Source organism: Thalassophryne amazonica, chromosome 3 (assembly GCF_902500255.1).
Source record: "Thalassophryne amazonica chromosome 3, fThaAma1.1, whole genome shotgun sequence".
NCBI lineage: Eukaryota > Metazoa > Chordata > Actinopteri > Batrachoidiformes > Batrachoididae > Thalassophryne > Thalassophryne amazonica.
Window position 1 is genome coordinate 116,664,192 of NC_047105.1, and position 24,680 is coordinate 116,688,871.

The window sequence follows — 24,680 nt, forward strand, 5'->3', positions numbered from 1 at the left end:
CCACTCTGCATTTAATCATTAGTGATTGATCTCTGCTCCCCTCCACAGCATGTCTTTTTCCTGGTTCTCTCCCTCAGCCCCAACCAGTCCCAGCAGAAGACTGCCCCTCCCTGAGCCTGGTTCTGCTGGAGGTTTCTTCCTGTTAAAAGGGAGTTTTTCCTTCCCACTGTTGCCAAGTGCTTGCTCACAGGGGGTCGTTTTGACCGTTGGGGTTTTTACGTAATTATTGTATGGCCTTGCCTTACAATATAAAGCGCCTTGTGGCAACTGTTTGTTGTGATTTGGCGCTATATAAATAAAATTGATTGATTGATTGATCTTCAGCAAATGTATTTATAAAGAGAAACTACATGAACTACACAAGTTTTTTTTTAATTTTCTAATAAGTTTATTCAGTGAGGAGAAACAAATGCTAAATTATTGTTGTGTCGTAACTTAATTTTTGTTCAGCCTTTGTGACCCGTCTTCATGAAGTTAGATGCAAAAATGTTGAAATTGGCCCTATCCTGCAATGATAAAGAATCCTTAAAAAAAATTACTGGATCTGGATCGTGTTCCGGATCATTACCAAAATTTAATGACTTCTAAGTTAGGCCAAGATACACCCCTGGTAAAAATTTCATTGAAATCCACTGAGGATTTTATTTTATTATTTTTTTTTTTTGAGTAATCCTGCTAACAAACCAACCAACCAAACAAACGGACGCGACTGAAAACATAACCTCCTTGGCGGAGGTAACAAAAAAGCTAGTCACCCATAATTATGTTTCACACCAGAATGGAATCATACAATTTGTATACTGTACAGAGGTTGTTAATTTGGGGAATATGTGCTGGTATTTGGTGGTGGTAAATGTGGTGGTAAATGTATGATGAACCTCCGCTGAATCAGTGCAAGCCAGTGCAGTGTCCCTCAGAATGCCTAAAACACCTGTGTGTGTGTGCGTGTGTGTGTGTGTGCGTGCGTGCGTGCGAGACACTCGCCTACATCTGCCTCCCATTGACTACTTTGGAGACAGTTGTCATGGTGACACTTCAAACGCTGCTAATGAACAGAACTGCTGGACTTGCTTCTTTTTGCCACCTGGTGATTGTGCTGTGGTGATTCAGCACTGGCACAGAACCTTTTAAGCCCGGACCCCTCACCCACATAAAGACGTTTCCACAGCAGGAAGCCACTGAGCCTGAACTGCAGGATGCAGCGTCAAGGCTGCCACTCTTCAGCCGGGGCAGTGATGGACACCGTGAGCTGGCAGGACCGCAGACACTCGGGCTCGGATGTCCTGCTCAGAGTCCACCATCACAGATGGAGCTCTGCCCTGCAGGTCCTGTCATCTTCCTCCCACAGAGTCATGGTGGATGTGAACGTGAATCAGTGTCAGGCTCCTGAACACAAACCCATCAGATGTAACGACCCTGATACAGTTACTCAGAGGGTTTTTTTGTTTATTTTTTGATGATGTTAGCTTCAAGCGGACGTTGGACCAAGCTTCAGTGTTTTGTTTCTCTGTTTGCTTTTCCCCAGCCAACACAAGGATTCCCACGGCAAAGTACACCAAGATGGGGGAGACCCTGAGGCACGTCATCCCTGGTCACATGCAGTGCTCCATGGCCTGTGGTGGGAAAGCCTGTAAATATGAGAACCCCTCTCGCTGGACAGATGAGGAGCAAGCCATTAAAGGACTCTACTCGTCCTGGTAAGTTTTTGTCACTCCCGCTTGAATAGATACAATTTTTCCAACATGAGTTACAAAACCACTCCAATAGTTGGATGCACAACAGTGACAAATTAAAAGCATGCAGTCATGTTTTGTGTAAAAATGCTGAGTGTGCCCAGTAGATTTTTGTACTGACATGTTGGGCAGCGCTCTCCATTACCATCCTAAAAATGCAAAATGATAAAATATTTCAGGGAAGAGTGGTGGTCCATCCCTGTTGTAGACTCAGTGCCAAGGCCCAGTGAAGGTCATACACCTTAAGCGCGCCTGTACGTTGACACCATATGAATTCACGTTACACTGGGATCTCGGTAAAATGCATGCCATATTGAAGTGTGCATGCAGTAACTGCAATGGGTTCATGTGTGTTACAGCAGTTTGAGCATATTAAACAATTTTGCGATGTGCAAACACACATTGGAACCTGAGCAAAGCTAATAAAAAGCGTGGTGTAGAGTTACTTCCCACAAATTGCTAAATTGGTGCAGGTGAGATGAATACTTAAATTTGCCAGAGCACACGGCCGTCATTCATTGAAACGTCTGCATGCATGTATTTCTCTGAACAAACAAAAATATACAGTGCTCAACAAATTTATTTCTGTGTTTGCTATTATCCTCATAAATGCACAGTAATGTCTGTCACTCAGTTTAATGTGTTCTGTGGGTGCTCAGCTTGACAGAGTGCGTGAACTTATCAAATGTGGGAGCAACTTAATCAGCTCATTCAAACAAAATGCTTCTCATGCACAAACTGCTGTGTTTCTAATATTCTATACAGAAAAATGTGGCCTCATATATATTGTGTCTCCCCATCACTCCAGACCACAATATGTTACGCAGCTCCTGTTCTACATCACTGCAGTGCAGATTGGGGCGCGCACTCTGTCACGTACACTAGGCATGTGAATCTCATCACTGACAATGATTCGATATGCATCTCGATACACGACCAGCGATACCATACATACAACGATACATGACAATCCCGATTCGATGCGATTTGATTTGTATTTGATGGCGATTCAATTCCTCACACTGCGATACAATGTGATTTGGTGGGATACGATGCGATTCAGCATGATGCAAATAAATTATACCAAAAATTTAAATAGAAAATAAGAAGCTGCAATTCAGTATGGTACTATTACTGTACTGTTATGGTACATTTTGGCATCTCTTCACTGGCTTCCTGTCCCAGTGAGATCAGATTTTAAGGTTCTGCCACTAGCCTATAAAATTGTTCACGGACTGGCACCTCCCTACCTAGCTGACCTAATTAAACCCTAAGTACCGGCCCGGACTTTGCGTTCTCAGGGTGCAGGACTACTTTGTGTCCTTAGGGTGAATAAAATGTCTGCGGGTCACAGAGCTTTCTCTTATCGTGCTTCTGTTTTCTGGAATGATCTTCCTGCGTCAATAAAACAGTCAGATTCTGTGGAGACTTAAGTCCAGACTTAAGACGCACTTATTTTCCCTTTCATATGGCTAGCATACAGGCATAGTATAGTTCTACGCTTTTTACTCTTTTAATTAATTTTATTAGGGAATGGAGCGTGCCACGACCTCAACTTTACCTAAATTCTGGGTCTTTTAGTGAAGCTTAGGGCTAGTGGTAGTAGTTTGTGGTTTCTTCCTCAGAGGGAGTTTTTCCTTACCACTGTTGCTCTGGGGGTTGGTAAGGTTAGACCTTAGTTGTGTGAAGCACCTTGAGGCAGCCTTGTTGTGATTTGGTGCTATATAAATGAATTGAAATTACTATGGTATTCTTCTTCTTCTGATTCTGCTAGGGGCAGAGGATTTGTTTTACTCCTTAAAATCAGCAAATTTACCAGATTCAACATTAAGGAACAGGAATCAGTTCCGTCATATGTGGAACCTGCTTCATCACACTGTCAGAACTTAAACAGTAAGACAACATCACTCTCAATGAGTGAGTTAAAGTCACTCATTGACAGAGTACCACCTTGGTCAAAGTAATTTGAGATACTTTTCTCACCAGAGTTTGGCTGGAGGTTTATAATCTGAGGAGTATCTGAGTGGAGCAGCAGCAGCTGTATGGTTTAACAGCACGGCATTCTTTACAAACGACCTGCGTCTTGTGAAGTTTCCCATTGTTTTTAACACAGCCAAAGTATCTCTAAACGCCTGATTTAAATGTTTTAGATGTTTGTTATGGTAGAAATGTGCTTTCAGGCTTCTATCCGTGTTCAAAACAAAATGCGAAGCAGGGATGGTGCGTTCAGTGTGCCTTGGGAAAAATCAGTGCACGCACGCAGTGAGCGATGTGATCATACACTCACATTGCGCACGTTTATATCTAAATACCAATTTGTATCGATTAATCTCCACATGCTTAATGTACACTGTTCTGCAGTTATTCTGTGTTACAGTGATGTGTCCATAAGACAGCAGTATCGCATCATGTCGCGTATATCTGGCTTTACTAAGACACGTTATATTGGCATTTCTTTTCTTTTGTCAACAGTCTGTAATACAGGTGTCCTGTTTTTTTTTCTGTGCACAGTAATTACGTGCTTTTAAACAACAAAAAAATGGATCTCTTCAGCTCTTTTGTTTCACATGTGGACTTTTCTTACATCTTTGTCAGCATTTTTAGCTGTTACAAATTAAAACAGCACAATTGAATACAGTAATAAAAGAGTCATATACAGTACATCTCCTTTTTGACTAACTTTACATTTTCTGCTTGCAGGATAACGGACAACTTGCTAGCTATGGCAAGGCCATCCACTGAAATTATAGAGAAATATAGTATAATTGAGCAATTTCACAGGTACAGTCATTTCCTTCTTTCATTCTGTACTTGAATTTATACTGTTTGGTGGCTTTCACATTTTGATAAATTATTAAGTGGAGCTGGATTATTTAATCAATAATTTCTATTCATTTCTATGCTCTCGATCAGTGTCTAAAAGCAAGTACTGTGTATGTGATATGTTAACATGTTTAGATTTGGTTTGAGAACAGTTATTAACCTTCAGCGGCCTGGAGAACACGCCAGCTGTGGCAACTCACTGGAGCAAGAGAGCGGTTTCACTTACCGCCCTGAAACCTTCATGAAGGCAGGCAGTAAGCATCTTCATCCACAGCACATGCAGTCTGGGCTTTTGTCACTTTTGTGTTTGACGTTTCCTAAATCAGCTTCTTTTTTTCCCTTTATGTCATAAAGTACTGTAAACGTTATTTCATATTAAGATTGGTGTGTTATTAAAATCATCTTGATAATACTTGAAACATTCTTGTGTAATCAATCAAGGTGAAACTGTCATCAGTTTTTTATTTTTTTAAAGTAAAGCAATTTAGTGTTTTTGTATAATTGAAGGAAAATTACATTTATTAAGTGGGCCGAGTCGTCAGAGTATGATGTACATTATGATAGTGGCAGACATTTTTTTTTTTTAACTCAGAAAGGAAAATGGATGAGTGATAAGCCTCTTTATCCAGGCATGCTGGAACTCAGTAAGAATTTGGGGTGCTGACAGAGAGTCCAGGCTAAGTAATGACACCACATTTAATGCTCCATAGCAGTACAACGTTTATTTTTGTAGTTTTAGTGCAATTTACTGTCGCCTGGTAAACCAGGCCCATTCAGTTTGCAAATACAACCCCAATTCGAATGAAGTTGGGACGTTGTGTAAAATGTAATAAAAACAGAATACAATGATTTGCAAATCCTCTTCAACCTATATTCAATTGAATACACCACAAAGACAAGATACTTAACTTTCAAACTGATAAACTTAATTTTTGTGCAAATATTTGCTCATTTTGAAATGGATGCCTACAACACCTTGACTCGTGAATGACTTAACTTCTCACCTTATCTCTAAGGGAGAAACACCCAGAATCCTGAGGAAACCCATTTTGGTTGCTTGAACTCGCGATCTAGTTCTTTCATACATGATCCAACCCTCATGACCATAGATGAGAGCAGGAACAATGATTGATTGGTAGATTGAGAGCTTGGCCTTTTGGCTCAGCTCCCTTTTCGTCACAACGGGACGGTAGAGTGAATGCAGTACCTCTCGCACTGCGCTGATTCTTATAAATCTCTGTTGTCCCCTCACTCATGAAGAAGACCAGAAGTGCTTGAACTCCTTCATTTGGGGCAAGGCCCCATAAACTCATAATTGGCTTCCTGCTGAGAACCATGGCCTCAGTTATAGAGGTGGGGCACCTGAGAAGTTTCCTAAATTTTAGTTTGTTTTGCTGATTAGAGGTGCTGATCTTCATCACACACATTCCACACTCCTCCAAGGTGACTTAAGTAAGACTTACAGTAAGTAAGTCCCTTTGGCTATTCCTTGTTTTTACTCGGGGTTGTCACAGCAGAGCCAAGGTGGATCTGCATGTTGAGTTAGCACAAGTTTTCCGCACTTCCTGATGCAACTCCACATTACAGGAGTGGGGTTTGAACTGGGAACCTTCTGCACTGAAACCAAGCCAAGTAACCACTTATCCACCCCACCACTGCTGTTGATCCTACAACTGGGTTATTATTTCTAGTTATCACATATTTATCGAGTTCTACAGATCACATATTCAGAGCCTGTAAATCTTCTGAATAGGCTCCACTGAAATTCCTAAACAAAGCTGCTGTTTGAATACTGTACTCATTCTTGACTCTCTACAAAACTGTCATGAACAGTGACCTTTTACCTTCCAGATATTTATCATGCACAGTTTAAACATTTTACACAAAGATGTCTCAAGGGAGATGTGGAACATTTTTGAATGTCTTTTTCTCACTATACATTGTAGTTTATCATTACAACTTTGGATGGAAGGATTATGGTGTGGCATCTCTGACTACAATCTTGGACATGGTGAAAGTGATGTCATTTGCAGTTCAAGAGGGTAAAATGGCCGTCCACTGCCATGCCGGACTTGGAAGAACAGGTTCAGAAGACCAGAATTTATAGTGATTTGTAAATGCTAACGATAGTTTTTGCATATTGACCTTGTGTATTTTTTTTTTCTCCGTATAGGTGTGTTGCTGGCTTGCTACTTGGTATTCACATCCAGGATGAATGCTGATCAAGCCATCTTGTTTGTGCGAGCCAAGAGACCTAACTCCATCCAGACAAGAGGCCAGTTGCTCTGTGTTAGGGAGTTTGCCCAGTTCTTGGTTCCTCTCAGAAGTGTCTTCTGCTGTGCTGAACCCAAAGCGAGTGCTGTCACCTTGTCCCAGTACCTTACCCGACAGCGCCATCTGCTGCATGGCTATGAGGCACGGCAGATGAAGAATGTGCCAAAGATAGTTCAGCTCGTGTGCAGGCTTCTCAGTGACATCGCAGCGAACCGTCAGGTGGTGATAAAAGAAGAGTGGCTTGAGGTGCCCGACCTCACAGCTGAAGTGGAGAAGACAGTTTCCCAGCAGGCCCTTCAGCAACTTGGGAAGGAGATGAGAGGAAAAGGAATTCCAGTGCCATCATGCTTTGCTTATCCTCTCAGCTCTCCGGCTCTGCAGTCTAGACCGCTTCACGATCAACCTCTTATTAGCGATAATGAACTTGACCCTCTGTTTAGGCCACAGAGATCTTCTCTTTCTGACATCAAGATGCTCAGTTACAGTGACTCTTACCTGAACAAACTAGGACAATGGAGGTCCTTCTCTGACAGTCTTAAGCACAACAAACTAATAACCAGATGCCCAAGTAAACGCTCGTTGTCACACAGCAGCCTTACAGCCTGTGACCAACCCAGCTTCTGTGACCTCTTTCCTCAGGATGTTCTCAGCAGCATTCAGGAGCCTCTGATTTTTTCTCCCAGTCAGATAAACACAGAAGACATGAGATGGCCCTTTATAAAAAAGAAGCTACACAAGGGACATCATAGTTTGTCTTTAGATCTGTCAGAGTGGGGGAACAAAGCTGACTGCAAAGCCACATTGCCAGCCTTATCAACAAAGACCACCTTGGTATCCAAGGAACAGCCACAAATCGGTATGCCACTGCTTAGAACTTCTGACAGAGGGGACGATCTAGAGGGACATGGAAATGTTTCCTCCTTTACCCTCCAAACTGAACTCTCTCCAGAGGCCAGGCGTCTGCTAGTGGCCAAAGCACTGGCCATGGATCTGTCAGACGATGATCTCGGCTCCAAGGTCTCACTTTGGCAGGTAGGACAAAACACTGCATTTACGTTCAAAGGATATTCAGTTAAAAAAATGCTAAGATGACTAGCAGTACTTAGGAAACACCTGTGGACTAGATTAGTTTCACAGCTTTTACAAAATGTTCAACTCTATCAAACTGCTTTTTGGACTTCTTGAGAATTGCAGCTTTGAAAAGAATTTAAGACCTGTTTTGTCATAACAGTAAAAATGTTCAAAACATTATGATCCCAATAGCTTTTTCATGTATGATTTTTTGTCTTTACCACATAAACACCTACCATTTGATTCATTGAGAAACTGTAAGACTGCTAACTCATTGGTTGGCATTGTTAAACTGTAGCTGAACAGATGAATGTGCTTCACTTTTTTTTTATTTTTTGTTTTAAAGATTTTGTTCTTTTTGCACAGCTTACAGTACACCGCATTATCACTATTTTGAACTGTTCTCAACCGTAGTGCATAGTTAGTCTGACCAACTATTGTATTTTTTGTAGATGTTAATTGACCAAAGATTGAGAAGTATTTTTATGTGATCACTTCATCCCATCCTGTCTGTGGCTGATGCTGAGACCCTGATCCATACGTTTATCTCTTCTATAACCCCTGGCAATAATTATGGAATCACCGGCCTCGGAGGATGTTCATTCAGTTGTTTAATTTTGTAGAAAAAAAAGCAGATCACAGACATGACACAAAACTAAAGTCATTTCAAATGGCAACTTTCTGGCTTTAAGAAACACTATAAGAAATCAGGAAAAAAAATTGTGACAGTCAGTAACGGTTATTTTTTTAGACCAAGCAGAGGGGAAAAAAATATGGAATCACTCAATTCTGAGGAAAAAATTATGGAATCACCCTGTAAATTTTCATCCCAAAACTAACACCTGCATAAAATCAGATCTGCTCATTAGTCTGCATCTAAAAAGGAGTGATCACACCTTGGAGAGCTGTTGCACCAAGTGGACTGACATGAATCATGGCTCCAACATGAGAGATGTCAATTGAAACAAAGGAGAGGATTATCAAACTCTTAAAACAGGGTAAATCATCCCGCAATGTTGCAAAAGATGTTGGTTGTTCACAGTCAGCTGTGTCTAAACTCTGGACCAAATACAAACAACATGGGAAGGTTGTTAAAGGCAAACATACTGGTAGACCAAGGAAGACATCAAAGCGTCAAGACAGAAAACTTAAAGCAATATGTCTCAAAAATCGAAAATGCACAACAAACAAATGAGGAAGGATGGGAGGAAACTGGAGTCAACGTCTGTGACCGAACTGTAAGAAACTGCTTAAAGGAAATGGGATTTACATACAGAAAGCTAACGAAAGCCATCATTAACACCTAAACAGAAAAAAACAAGGTTACAATGGGCTAAGGAAAAGCAATCGTGGACTGTGGATGACTGGATGAAAGTCATATTCAGTGATGAATCTTGAATCTGCATTGGGCAAGGTGATAATGCTGGAACTTTTGTTTGGTGCCGTTCCAATGAGATTTATAAAGATGACTGCCTGAAGAGAACATGTAAATGTCCACAGTCATTGATGATATGGGGCTGCATGTCAGGTAAAGGCACTGGGGAGATGGCTGTCATTACATCATCAATAAATGCACAAGTTTACGTTGATATTTTGGACACTTTTCTTATCCCATCAATTGAAAGGATGTTTGGGGATGATGAAATCATTTTTCAAGATGATAATGCATCTTGCCATACAGCAAAAACTGTGAAAACATTCCTTGCAAAAAAGACACATAGTTTCAATGTCATGGCCTGCAAATAGTCTGGATCTTAATCCAATTGAAAATCTTTGGTGGAAGTTGAAAAAAATGGTCCATGACAAGGCTCCAACCTGCAAAGCTGATCTGGCAACAGCAATCAGAGAAAGTTGGAGCCAGATTGATGAAGAGTACTGTTTGTCACTCATTAAGTCCATGCCTCAGAGACTGCAAGCTGTTATAAAAGCCAGAGGTGGTGCAACAAAATACTAGTGATGTGTTGGAGCGTTCTTTTGTTTTTCATGATTCCATAATTTTTTCCTCAGAATTGAGTGATTCCATATTTTTTTCCTCAGCTTGGTCTAAAAAAGTAACCGTTACTGACTGCCACAATTTTTTTTTCCTGATTTCTTATAGTGTTTCTTAAAGCCAGAAAGTTGCCATTTGAAATTACTTTAGTTTTGTGTCATGTCTGTGATCTGCTTTTTTTTTTTTTTTACAAAATTAAACAACTGAATGAACATCCTCCGAGGCCGGTGATTCCATAATTTTTGCCAGGGGTTGTAGATTGGACTACTGCAATGTTTTATTTTCTGGTTTACCGCAGTCCAGCATTAGGGCTCTCCATTTGGTTCAGAATGCTGCAGCCAATCTTTTGACACGAAGCAGACCACATTACACCCATTTTGGCATCCCTTCACTGGCTTCCTGTCTCAGTGAGATCAGATTTTAAGGTTCTGCTACTAGTCCATAAAATTGTTCACGGACTGGCACCTCCATACCTAGCTGACCTAACGGCCCGGGCTTTGCATTCTCATGGTGCAGTTCTACTTTGTGTCCCTAGGGTGAATAAAAAGTCTGCGGGTCACAGAGCTTTCTCTTATCATGCCCCTGTTCTGTGGAATGATCTCCCTGCGTCAATTAAACAGTCAGATTCTGTGGAGACTTTCAAGTCCAGACTTAAGATGCACTTATTTTCCCTTTCGTATGGCTAGCATACTGGTACACTTTTGTTTTACGCTTTTTACTCTTTTAATTCATTTTATTAGTAAACAGAGCGCGGCCTCAACTTTACCTGAATTCTGGGTCTTTTAGTGAAGCTTAGGGCTAGTGGCCGGCGATCAACTTAGTATTTCTTGTTTTTCTTGTTGATTAATGCTGGCAAATTATACTGTATTTCTTGTCTTTCTGATGCCTGATTCTGTTTTTTCTCTCTAAGGTGCAGCTCCATCCAGAGATGGGAGTTGTATTTGTGCTGGCGAACCTCCTGTCCTGTGCACCAACAGCATTTCCTGTATATTTGTTTTGTGAATTGTTCTGTAATTTATGTCTGTAGCATGGCCCAAGCAGAGGGTCATCCCTTTGAGTCTGGTCTGCTTGAGGTTTCTTCCTCAGAGGGAGTTTTTCCTTACCACTGTTGCTCTGGGGGTTGGTAAGGTTAGACATTACTTGTGTGAAGTGCCTTGAGGCGACTCTGTTGTGATTTGGCACTATATAAATGAAATAAATTGAAACTTACTGTATTATTTTGTGTGTGTACGTTTAGCAGTCATAGTTAATTCATTAAGTATATTTTTGTGAGTTAACAGTGTTTTCATAATATACATTACCTCTACTACAGTATTTGTAGATTTCTCTGCATACAGCAGGTAAAATAAGTATTGAACATGTCACAATTTTTCTCAGTAAATATAGTTCTAAAGGTGCTATTGACATGACGTTTTCACCAGATGTCGGTAACAACTCATGTAATCTACACATACAAAGAAAGCAAAACAAATAAGTACAATGGAATGACACAGGGGAGAAAGTATTGAACATGCTTACTGAAATTTATTTACTAATTTGTACAAAACCCTTTATTGGTATTGACAGCTTCCAGATGTCTCCTGTATCTAGAAACTAGTCACCTGCATTGCTCAGGTGTGATTTTGGGTCATTCTTCCACACAAACCATCATCTTGAAGGTTCTGTGGACCTCTTCTGTGAACTCTGATCTTTAGTTCTTTCCATAGATTTTCTATTGAATTCACGTCATTTGATTGGCTCGGCCATCATAGTGTTATGTGTCGGAGGCAGCCCGGAGAACCGACCAGCGTTTGAAGGACCCAGTATAAAATAAGCAGAGCACGGTACAAAGGATAACAGAGTTTAATGAACATAACAGTGCTGTGAAAAATATAAAAGTGCGCGGTCTGGCGTGGTGGATTGCGATGCGCTCCCAGCAGCGCTAACGGTCCGGAGCCAGAACTGGTTCGGACCCAAGGACCCCGCCAACACCCCCCAGGTGGCCGCGACAAACCGAGTCTGTGAAAGAAGGAATCATTATGTGAGTCCACACTCAACACACAGAGAGAACGCTCAAAGGTGCACAAACAGCAAACACTTCCTGGCTTAATTACTAATCAGCTTCCCACCCTGCAGGCACGGAACATCCAGTTCACAAAACTCCACTGCAGTGGAAGCTGATTTAAACGACCAACATACAGCTCAATATAATAAGGTGTGAGGGACACCACATTTACTGACTGTATAAATGTTAGTCACAAAATCTAACGTACCTCAGGAAGTGTGCTGACGAGCGTGAGACCTCACCCTCTCCTCTTTCACAGACCATGCATCAAACCTGGACGTTCTCTGCATCCACTGATGATGAGATGGCTCCTGAGACGACGATCTCACCCGTCTGGTCACAAGGTCGAGTCTCTGGCAAATACACACTGTGTACTCCAGTCTTAAATGCCACCATGTTCCAATCCATGTAGATGCACCACAGCTGTGAGTCCTGACGAGCCGCAGGTGATCAGGGTGAGGTCCTGATAAACTCAGCTACCAGCCACTCAGTCCCAAATGCAAGCCACCTGGAAGGAAAAACAAAAGACAGAAACAAAAAGGCAGCCAGGCCCCCCAGCCATACAACACCTAGGAGCTTTATTTTCATTCTTGGAAACTGAGACTTTCTTTGGCTGTGTGTTTGGGACCATTGTCTTTCTGAAATGTTCACCTTCATTTCATCTTCTTCACCCTGGTAGATGGCAGAAGATTTTTATCAAGAATGTCTCGGTCCTTTCAGCCTTCTTTCAGTTATATGAGGTTTGGCAGTGTCATATGCTGAAAAACAGCCCCACACCATGATGCTCCCACCTCCAACCTTCACTGTCAGTATGGTGTTTTTGGGATTTTGTGCTGTGCCATTTATGGTGTGTTTTATGTCATCCAAACACTTCAGTTGTGGTCTCATCTGACTGGACTATATGTATTTCACAGGCTTGTCTAAATGTCGGGCAGCAAACTTTAAACCAGCTTGAACTTGCTTTTTCTTCAGCAATGGAGTCTTGCATGGTTAGCGTGCATACAGGTCATGGCAGTTGAGTGCCTTACATATTGTTTTCATTGAAACAATTGTACCTGCTAATTCCAGGTCTTTCTGAAGCTCTCCACAAGTGGTTCTTGGTGTTTGGACTTTTGATAATTCTTTTCACTCCTGTCAGAAATCTTTGGGGGAGCATGGCTGGTTTATGGTGAAGTGATGTTTTTTTCCACTTTCAGATTATGGCTCTACAGTGCTCACGGCAACATTAAGAATTTTAGAAATCCTTCTGTAACCAGTGCCATCGGTATGTTTTGCAACAATAACATTATGAAGGTCTTGAGAAAGCTCTTTGCTTTTACCCATCATGAGATGTTTCTTGTGTGACATCTTGGTAATGAGAAGCCATTTTATAGGTCATCGCTTAATTTGCACTGATTCTTTCTAATTACTGATTGATTTCAGCCGGTGTCTTGGCTTCCATGCCTCTTTGTACCTCCCTTTCTTGAGGGGTTAAATATTCAGGGCTGCAAAACCTCTGTTTGTGGATGGATTTCTGTCAAAATGTGTTTTCATGTTCTGTTTATTTTGTCATATAAAACTGCAGGGTTCTCCCAATGGAATAACAGCGCCGCGCTGCTGAGTGGCGCCATTTCACAATGTTTTAGTGTGAGCCTTGGTGGTAATCTGGCCAAAAATAAGACATTAGATTCAGTGGAAACATCCTCATCTTGAATATTTACACAAAATATCCCAATTTTGTTATTAAAGTATTAAAATAGAACATTCTCTATGACACATACTGCCATTTTAAAGGCAAACTTGTGTTCTTCAGAGTAATTGACAGGCCATCACCTCTTTTCCATGTGACCCTGCTCATATCTTCTGTTTGTAAATTGATTGTTGTTAACCCCCAAATTGTGAATAATCCGCAAACCATTAATTGCAAAACGTGAATGCTAAAAAATATCTCCCAAAACGTGAACGCAAGTCTCACAAAATGTGAATAACATTAATAATATATATGTTTTTTCAGTTTAAGTAGTAAATGTATGTCAGTTTATGGCTCAATTACTGCATGAAATCTTGATTGCAAACCCTATCACCACAAATTTTTTTTTTTTTTTTTTTTTTTGCGGGGGTCACTATAGCCTGAGGAGGTGATCCGGGCTGCTCTCGATGGTATCAAGCGCCCGACCTGCTGGGTGTGTCCTGCTCCACTCTGGGGACAGTGTCAGATGAGGAGTTTGACTGAGACGGTCCACCTGTCAAACTCACAGAGGACAGAAACCTCCCCCTCCGGTAAACAGCTCAACAATCTTCAGAGAAACGTTGTAGAAAAACAAACGCTAGTTTCTAACCTCAGGAAGGTAGAAAACGAGCTACAACCTTATTTTTATCCATATTACCGCCCTCTGAGCTGGAAAAATAATATTGACCTGAACAAGCAGGCGGCTGAGAAACAGAAGCGTAGGGACTGTCTACAAAGTGCAAAAACAAGACACCAGAAAAATATTCACTAAATTCAGGTGTGGTGTCACCAAATTCACTACACATATAAGTGGAGTCCTGCTGGTTATACAACAGCACTCAGTTTGGAAAAATGTAATTGTGAAAAACTTTGGAGAATTTTTTATTGTTTAAATTTTCAATAGTGTCAATGCTTTATGTTGTAGCGACACAAAATTGTCTGCATGCATCAGTGGGATCCTGTTGGTTATACTACAGCATTCAATCTGGAAAAATGTGCAAAAATTGAATTTTAGTGAGGTTTTTTTAATCATTAAAATAAGTCATAAAATGAGCAATAAAATTCACTAATTCACTAAAATTAAATTTTTGCACATTTTTCCAAACTGAGTGCTGTAGTATAACCAGCAGGAGACCACTGTGTTCAGTGAATTTGGTGACACCACACCTGAATTTATTGAATATTTTTCAGTATTCACATTTTGCAATTAACAGTTTGCAGATAATTCATGATTTGCAGCTGATTCATGTTTGGGGGTTAACATTGTGTTATATGATTATGACAGATTTAGAATATGCAATGTGAATTTAGAAGGCCTGTGTGTTTTTGGAGATGATTGTTTTGAGTATGGCCCACTGTAGGTCGAGCGGTGGATTAGTGGTGAGCAGTGCTGCCTCATTTCAAGAAGGGTTTGATTCCTACCTGGTTTCTCTGTGGACTTTGCATGATTTTCCCTGTTTGCATTGGAAAATAACTTCCAAAGTCATGCAGGTGAATTGGTGAATGGAAATTGACTAGGTGTGAGTGACCATATGAATATATTTGTCTGTGTGTGATAGACTAGCGGCCTGTCCAGGGTGTACCTTGCCTCTTGCCCAGTGACCACTGGGATAGTCTCCAGTCCCTGGTAGCCTTTAACAGGGGTAAATGGGTTAAGAAAATGAATGAATGTACCACTGGTGTCATTCAGGTACCAAACTGCAGCTAATAGAACTATGTGTCAAAAAAGTTTAATCCTTTTGTTTTTTGTTTTTTTTTCAAGCTATCCTTGTTTTGATAATTGAAGTTTGTTCCTTTTCTGTTTGATGCATTCTGCAGATGGAGCTTAACTCTCGAGAGGGGGCCTGGGAGAGGCTTTGCACTGAGAGAGATCCTCTGGTGCTGTCAGGTCTAATGTGGTCGTGGCTCAAGCAGCTCAGAGACCCTGTGATCAGTACTGAAGACATCAATATCCTCAGTGAGAAGAACGTAAACCCACAGAATGCCCTCGACTGCCTGGAGAAGGTAGCCGTGTTGAATCATTTTGAGGAATCGACATACAGAATGTCTATCTCAAAAGCCACCATCCTAGTATTCGATATTGTAATTTTGTCTGTGTACGCCACCACAATGGAGATGAAATGTAACAGTCAAGATGTGCTTGTAACATAGATAAATGAATTGAAGCATTAGCCATTTCAGGATTACAGGCATTTGTACACACAGTCCCTCCATTTTCAGAGCCAATTAAATAATACACTAAATAATACAAACCATCAATTTTACAACCTGTTCTGTTTGCACAAGCTGATCAGAAAACATGAGACATATTGGGCTCATACTGTCTGCAATGAAATGGAAATCAAAGTAAATGAAATCACTGTGATTTATTTTTATTTTTTGCATTTTGTATCCCATATCAGCCTTTCATGTTTTGGGGTTGAAATCAGAACCTACTCTGCTTTACTTCTGGGATCTGAAAGGACCAGGGGTATTGTGAAGAAACTGCAAAGTGCAACTTTTATCTGTTACCTCACCAGTTATGCAGCTTCATGGTGGAATTTAAGAAGAATGTTCTTTTTATTTATTTATTTACTTATTTTTTTAGAACTGCATACTCCAGACAGATTTCCCATACAGTACCACACTTTCTGTTTAAAAAATTTTCTGTTTGTTAAACCCTCTGTCCACATACATCCCGTTAGTTTGTGGTTGGCTTCCTGAGAGAAAAAACTGCTAAAGGGTAAAGTCACAGGATACACTGCAAAAACTGATATCTAAGAAAGTAAAATAAGACTTGTTTAAAGAAAACGTACTTAATTTTTGTCTAAATAGAAAAATAATCTTGTCAAGCATTTTTTACATAAGAAAAAATGTCTTATTTTGAGAAAATATATCTCACTTTTGCTTAATAAGTTTTTCCAGCTACCGGTAATATCAAACTGTATTTAACCAGTAACAAGGAAAGGCAATGGATTTCAAATCATCCAAGCAAAGGAACAAGATCAAGATTGTTTTCCTTATTTTAAGACAGAGGCTAATCTTAAAGTAAGAATTCTGTCTAGTTTTAAGGCACATTTTGATTATTCAGTGCCTAGACGTTTTGCTAGTTTTGATAATTCTAACCATTTAATTTTTTCTTACCCATTGGCAGATGTTTTTGTGCTTAATACAAGACTATTTGGCTAACTTTCGGATTATTTGGCTTATTTTGAGCGGGACAGTTTTTGCACTGTAATCACCAACCCTGCTGCAGTCGGTCTGCAAGCATACATTGTCATCCTGGAGTGAGTCATTTGGAGTATCAGGATAATCTGGAACAAAATGTTAGACTGTTTAAATTTTTTTAACGCTGATAAAAATCATCAGGAACCCGACTAAGTCACCGGCAAGCTCTTGGCAGCTTAACCGGTTGTCTGCAACGCCCCGGGAACCCTGCTGCAAGCTGAAGGTATTAAATTTGTACAAAACACTGATGCAGATCTGTACTGATCCATTATCCTAAAGCTGACCATGACAGCGCAGCAAGCAGGCAGCAAAGTATTCCTTCCCGTAAATAGGTGTCACCACTAGTAAGGTCACTGCCAGCTTCAGCTCCGCCCCTTTTTGCAGCTTCAGATGCTGTTTGTTACCAGTTTCTATCTGGAGCCCATCTGGAAACTGGCAGGAACATGTGGACACTTGGCCTAAATGATTGATATAAATGAAGTCCAAGGCATATTCAGTGATTTGGAAATGTTTACATGTCCATCTCCTGACTTATCTGAAGAAAAATGGCTGTGAAAATGAAATACTGTAAAAAATAATACATTTTGCTTGTCTAATTAGTTATGGTCTCTGAAAAACAAAATGAGTGAAATTTGTAAATGGTCAGTGCAACCCTTGAATTAAATCTGAAGGTCTACACTACAAACACATCTTGAGGTAAAATGACAAAAATTGTCACTTTCTAACTATTTACGGACGTGACCTGAGAGATCAGGGTAAAATGGAAATGAAATAGTCTTACCTCAATGCCACAAAATGTCATCAAGTCTGTTCTGGTTTCCATGTTACTTATGCAGCCCCAGTGCCTCGTATTTCAGACCTTTCCCTGTCATTTGAATGCGCCCCCCCCCCCCCCCCCCATGTAGCTATTTTACTGTTCCTTGTTCCTACACCACTTCCAGACACGTTTCATGTCAACTAGGAAAATCCGAGTGGCATGGTGCTTCCGCTTCTTTCACAACTTTCAGCTTGAACACTACCGAGTAAAACATTTGTGTGGAGCCATTTTATGTAATTGTGTAGCAGCTACTGCATTCAGAAAAACATTTATTTCTAGTCTGTGCTGCTTCTTTTGCATGCAGTGTGCATGTACATACGTACCGTAAGGCTGTACTGTGTACAGCATGCATGCAAGCACGTGTACACAAATGATCATCAACAAACGCCCCCTTCATGAAAATTTCACACCCCTGGGACATTGATTAGGGTGAATACAGTCTGACAAATTCTTTAATAATAATAATAATAATAAAACATGAAGAGTGCAAAATAAATAAATCTGTCAGCAAGGCCAGACTGAAGACTGTATAACTTACCATATATGTGTGTGGTACCTTTTTATGTTGCACACTCTTTCTGATTTAACATGTGAATTATTATTACATTGTCCAACAGTTCATGGAATATCAGTGAATTTCTCCTTATCGTGCAGCACAATCAGCTGCTATGAGATTGTGTCACAAAGTACCAGCTGCAGATTTAGCTGTGAATAGCAAGGGCCCAAATGTGTTCATTGTGTGCTTCTTTAAAAAGCACACTTAATCTATTTAATCTGAGCAGGTGGTCAGAAGTTAGCTCACCTAATTTCTATGAATAAAAATGTGCAAAGCACTTTAGCATTCTGCTGAAGACATTTGTTTGGTTGTGTCACTGCTTTCAGTCAGGAATCTGAATGAAAGCTGAGTGTAAAATGTTTTTTGTGACTGTATTATAACCATCCACAGGGTCACAGGCTGACGCTGTTGTGTATCCTCGACTGTGCCGCTCATCTTCTGCCGGTGCCCAAAGAAGTGGAGACTAATTTTCTGAACCAAACAATCAAAGTGTTTACTAACGTGAGTCTTTACAGACAGTACATACTACATATGTGTAGATGTGGGTTTTATGCGATACACTGCTTTTTTCCCCCCCCTCTCTCTCTTAAGATTGACCCTGCCTCTGAGGAGAACCACACTTTGTACGAGACGCTGAAAGAAATCCTGACAACAGTTCTCCATGAGCTGCATGACAAGGCTGTAGAGGAAAATCAAAACTCCTGATCAGCCGCTACAAGACAGAGAAACGCAAACACAGTTGCACTTTCAGGTTTTGAGCCTTATTAGAAGTCAGACACCTGATATCACATGTATGTACGGCTTAACGATTAAGATTAATCATGTCCTCATCAAAATCACAGTCTTTAAAGAGGGTAATTCTTCACTTTGAAGCAATGTGTCATGGTGATGCAGCTGTGTACATTGGCAGGAAATTTACTTGTCAAAATATGGAAATTATGAATAAATATGACACCATTGAAGAATGTTGTAATAATTAAATCTGTGAAGTCAGCAGAAGATTTTGGATTGTGGTACAAATAAATTGAGAAAATCAGTATATCTTGGAATTAAGTTCCACTCAAAGTCCTGGTTTACTAAGAAAAAAGAGTACAGCTACAGTTTGAGTTCTTACTGTTGTTCAGCCCTACATATAAAGTAGATTTGTGTTTTAGGCTTAACTGATAAAAGTGATGAAAAATAGAAATACATTGCATATTTTAATTTGCATTATAACTTTATATCAATATCGTTGCTCCACCCACATGCTGTGATTGGACTATTTTTCAGTCTGGTTTGGGTAAAGCATCAGAATGTCAGTTCTCTGTTAAATGGTAAATGGACTGCATTAATATAGCACTTTTTCCATCTGCATCAGACGCTCAAAGCGCTTTACAAATAATGTCTCAAATTCACCCCGATGTGAGGGTGCTGCCATACAAGGCGCCCACTACACACCGGGAGCAATACGAAATCAAGGCTTTGCATTAATTATGACTAGTTCTGTCTTTTTCCACCTACTGGAAAATACTAGAAACACGCCATTAACGTGTTGGCCTGAATATAAAACTGGAGGTTTTTTTTCTGGAAATTGATTTAAATTTATTTTGAACACATAAATAATAACATTGTAATAAAATAATACATATTTGAGAAGAAGTGAGAAGTACAGAACTTACTTATTCCCACTCCTTCTTCAGAGGACCTTAATAGTTACTCTGCTTCCTTATCAGCATGATCATATATTTAATTGCCCTTAATTTATTTACATATAATAGTTATTACTTTTTATCTTTGCAATCAAAAATGTCTAAATTTATACAGCGGGTAAAATAAGTATTGAACACCCCACCAGTATTGAACACGCCACCGTTTTTCTCTTCCACCAGATGTTGACAACACCCAAGGTAATCTACACATACAAAGAAAACCAACTATACATGTCCTTAAATTAAGTTATGTGTAATAATGTGAATTGACACGGGGGGAAAAGTATTGAACGCCTGATGAAAGGGAGGGTGCAAAAAGGCATGGAAATTCAAGACACCAGCTGAAGAGCCAAATTGAACTCTTTGATTGTTATGACACACATTGTGCTTAGAGTTCAAATGTTACTGCACATCACCCCAGAAACACCATACCAACAGTGAAGTTTGGAGTTGGGGACATCGTGGTATTTGGCTATTTTTCAGCACGCCTCACTGCCGAACTTATTGAAGGAAGGATGAATGGAAAAATGTACTGAGACATTCTTGATAAAATAAAAAAGTCTGATGCCATCTACTAGGATGATGAAGATGAAACGAAGGTGGACATTTCAGCAAGACAATGATCCCAAACACAGCCAAGGAAATCAGTTGGTTTCCGAAAATGAAAATAGAGCTGCTAGAATGACCCATTCGATCACCTGACTTAAATCCAACAGAAACTCTATGGAAATAACTAAAGATCAGAGTTCATAGAAGAGGTCCCTGTAACCTTCAAGATTTAAGATGGTTTGTGTGGAAGAATGAGCCTAAATCACACCTGAGCAATGCATGCAACTAGTTTCTCCATACAGGAGGTGTCTTGAAGCCGTCATTACCACCAAAGGCTATTGTATGACATTTTAAATATATTTGAGTAATCATGTTCAATACTGTTTCCCTGTGTCATTCCATTTTATTACACATGACTTCATTTCTGTTATTTGTTTTGGTTTCTTTGTATGTGTAGATTACATGGGTTGTTTCTGGCATCTGGTGAAAATGTCATGTTAGTTGCACCTTTAGAAATATATTTACTGAGAAAAATGGTGACGTGTTCCATACTTATTTTACCTGCAGTATGTAAACAAAGTCGTTATCGCCTTTGAAAACCTCGAGATTGGACGAACACAAGGCTGTTCTTCAGAAAATGTTTTTCTTTGATGTCTTGAAAACAATAATCAGGGTTGTCTTATATTTGGTTTAGTATAGTAAATCAATTCATAAACTCTCACTGACTTCTCTGTACTGACTCAGACATAGAATGAGCACGGCACCAATGGGCCTCAAGGTCTGTATATGATTTACATTACTTGCACAATATTAAGGAAGGTACATATTATTGTCTTCATTTCGTTTGCATTCAGTTAAGCCTAAAACTTTTCCATACAGATATTACTGTGCGGGTCAGATTTGCCTGTCTTAATCTTTCAAAAATATTTATGGGCCTGTAATTTGAGGATTTCACTTTTCTTTGAAGCTCTTGACAGATGCAGCACTGCCACTCTGTATGTTTATGTGCCACTGTGTTCAGTACTTGCATTTCAAATATCCTGTTCTGTTCTATTTATGAGCAAAGACATGATTTTATGTATTTTATGGGTTTTTAAGAAATGACTAAGACTTTCTTGTGACATCAGTGTAATGTTGAGTGTCTTTAAATGTTAATAGTTGTCAGAGGGATGCAGTCAGTTATTATCTGTACCTGCTTATTCCAAATAAGGGCCACGGGGGAGCTGGAGCCTGTCCCAGCACTCATTGGGCAAGTGGGGAGGTACACACTGGAAGGCCGCCAGTCTGTTGTAGGGCCTCATATAGACAGACAAACACATTCACACCTAAGGTCAATTTAAAGTTTCCAGTTCACCTAACCTAATCCACGCACCTTCTTACTGTGAGGCAACAGTGCTAACCACTAATCCACCGTGCTACCCAGACGACGACAACAAAAACAAAAAAAATAATTTTTACGTTGTGCAGATTGTACAAAGTGTTTTATTTATTTTAATCTGATTTGAACTACAGCAGTTTGTATGAGAACTGTAGTCAAATAACAATTGTGTTGTTTGTGTAGAATGTAGCCTGAAATACAAACTGTGGCTGCTGTTACATTAATGCAAATTTCCCAGGCCACATTGCATTTATATTTTCAGTCATGTGTCCTTCACCATCTGCGTATCTGACCTCTCTGTCAGCACATGCAGTTGGAAAAACTGTCTGCTTCAACTTACACAGCCCGTGTCTGACCTGAACCTCTGGTCTCAACTTGGTGTGCGTCTGTATTCTGGCCTCTCCGGTATGGTACGTCCTGAGGCCAGCGACCCTCACGTTTGTGTCATTCAGACCTGCTGACATGGGCTGAACATGGTCACACTGGTGAAGACAATCTCACAATCATGAGACTTGCTGTGGGAACTTTTTTTTTTTTTTTCATGGCTTCAACAGAGTACTTACAGAAATAAACACAACTAATGGGATCTGTCGGCCTTTACTGAGTGTGTTTTTTTTTTTGTTTTTTTTTTTTTAAATAAAATGTTTTCTGGAGCAATGAAGAGTTGATTGCAGATTTTATTGAAGAATGATGAGACATAATAGGATACATCTAACTGAATCTGTCCAGTTTTAGAGGAAACTTATTCTGAGTTCTGAATCTGATGGGGGGTTTGATTTCCTTACTTCATGGGGTAATGCAGTTGGAGTTCCCTTTCATTTGATGGAGTCCCTGTTTAGTCAATGATGTTTAATTTCAAATGCAGTGTGCAATAGAATGCAGCCTATTTATCTTTCGTATATGGTATACACAGCTTATTATTAATGTACAGTGGCTTGCAAAAGTACAACCCCTGGCAAAAATTATGGAATCACCGGCCTCGGAGGATGTTCATTCAGTTGTTTAATTTTGTAGAAAAAAAGCAGATCACAGACATGACACAAAACTAAAGTCATTTCAAATGGCAACTTTCTGGCTTCAAGAAACACTATAAGAAATCAAGAAAAAAAGATTGTGACAGTCAGTAATGGTTACTTTTTTAGACCAAGCAGAGGAAAAAAATATGGAATCACTCAATTCTGAGGAATAAATTATGGAATCACCCTGTAAATTTTCATCCCCCAAACTAAGACCTGCATCAAATCAGATCTGCTCATTGACATTGACCCTGTGTGTCTTTTTGCAAGGAATGTTTTCACAGTTTTTGCTCTATGGCAAGATGCATTATCATCTTGAAAAATGATTTAATCATCCCCAAACATCCTTTCAATTGTCCAAAATATCAATGTAAACTTGTGCATTTATTGATGATGTAATGACAGCCATCTCCCCAGTGCCTTTACCTGACATGCAGCCCCATATCATCAATGACTGTGGAAATTTACATGTTCTCTTCAGGCAGTCATCTTTATAAATCTCATTGGAACGGCACCAAACAAAAGTTCCAGCATCATCACCTTGCCCAATGCAGATTCGAGATGAATATGACTTTCATCCAGTCATCCACAGTCCACGATTGCTTTTCCTTAGCCCATTGTAACCTTGTTTTTTTTCTGTTTAGGTGTTAATGATGGCTTTTGTTTAGCTTTTCTGTATGTAAATCCCATTTCCTTTAGGCGGTTTCTTACAGTTCGGTCACAGACGTTGACTCCAGTTTCCTCCCATTCGTTCCTCATTTGTTTTGTTGTGCATTTTTCGATTTTTGAGACATACTGCTTTAAGTTTTCTGTCTTGACGCTTTGATGTCTTCCTTGGTCTACCAGTATGTTTCCCTTTAACAACCTTCCCATGTTGTTTGTATTTGGTCCAGAGTTTAGACACAGCTGACTGTGAACAACCAACATCTTTTGCAACATTGCATGATGATTTACTCTCTTTTAAGAGTTTGATAATCCTCTCCTTTGTTTCAATTGACATCTCTCATGTTGGAGCCATGATTCATGTCAGTCCACTTGGTGCAACAGCTCTCCAAGGTGTGATCACTCCTTTTTAGATGCAGACTAACGAGCAGATCTGATATGATGCAGGTGTTAGTTTTGGGGATGGAAATTTACAGGGTGATTCCATAATTTTTTCCTCAGAATTGAGTGATTCAATATTTTTTTCCTCTGCTTGGTCTAAAAAGTAACCGTTACTGACTGCCACAATCTTTTTTTCTTGATTTCTTATAGTGTTTCTTAAAGCCAGAAAGTTGCCATTTGAAATGACTTTAGTTTTGTGTCATGTCTGTCATCTGCTTTTTTTCTACAAAATTAAACAACTGAATGAACATCCTCTGAGGCCGGTGATTCCATAATTTTTGCCAGGGGTTGTATTCAGCCCCTTGGTATTTCACACATTTTAATTTGTTTACGGCATTTCAAATACAAAAAGTAAATCAGGCTTCCCAATATAAAAATTTCTAAAATTATCTTCCTTAGACTCAAATTGAAAACAAATCTCTACAACTTGATATAAATTAATTAAAAATATAAAAGCCAAGATGATGGGTTGCATAAGTAATCAACCCCCTTTGGTATAACTGTAAATAATCAGTTTAATTACCAGTTTTCTTCAGACAAGTCAGGGGATGGATACATGAGCATTTCCAAGTCACTATGTCTGGAATGTTATTTACATCAGTTATGAAGAAATACAGTTTGACACTCTATGGTAAATCTGTGTGGAGTAGACAGCTCTCAAAAACGGAGTGACTGTGCAAGAAGGAGAACAGAGAGGAAAGACAGACAAGTTTTAGGCTTCT

The 24,680-nt window shown here is 39.8% G+C and overlaps 1 protein-coding gene across 2 annotated transcripts in view; it reads left to right on the forward strand.

Moving 5' to 3' along the window:
* Positions 1 to 19,535, forward strand: part of ptpdc1a (protein tyrosine phosphatase domain containing 1a) — a 41,888-nt gene extending 22,353 nt beyond the window's left edge. Inside the window, exons 3-11 of one of the 2 annotated variants that reach the window (XM_034167365.1) lie at positions 1,526 to 1,697; positions 4,434 to 4,514; positions 4,692 to 4,810; positions 6,503 to 6,640; positions 6,730 to 7,512; positions 7,567 to 7,862; positions 15,462 to 15,647; positions 18,614 to 18,724; positions 18,815 to 19,535. In XM_034167365.1, coding sequence (XP_034023256.1) covers positions 1,526 to 1,697; positions 4,434 to 4,514; positions 4,692 to 4,810; positions 6,503 to 6,640; positions 6,730 to 7,512; positions 7,567 to 7,862; positions 15,462 to 15,647; positions 18,614 to 18,724; positions 18,815 to 18,928 — 2,000 coding nt within the window. In that variant the 3' untranslated portion in view covers positions 18,929 to 19,535. Of the gene's footprint in view, positions 1 to 1,525; positions 1,698 to 4,433; positions 4,515 to 4,691; positions 4,811 to 6,502; positions 6,641 to 6,729; positions 7,863 to 15,461; positions 15,648 to 18,613; positions 18,725 to 18,814 lie in introns of both variants that reach the window. The other variant, XM_034167364.1, reaches the window with a different exon arrangement.
* Positions 19,536 to 24,680: the final 5,145 nt, after the last annotated feature.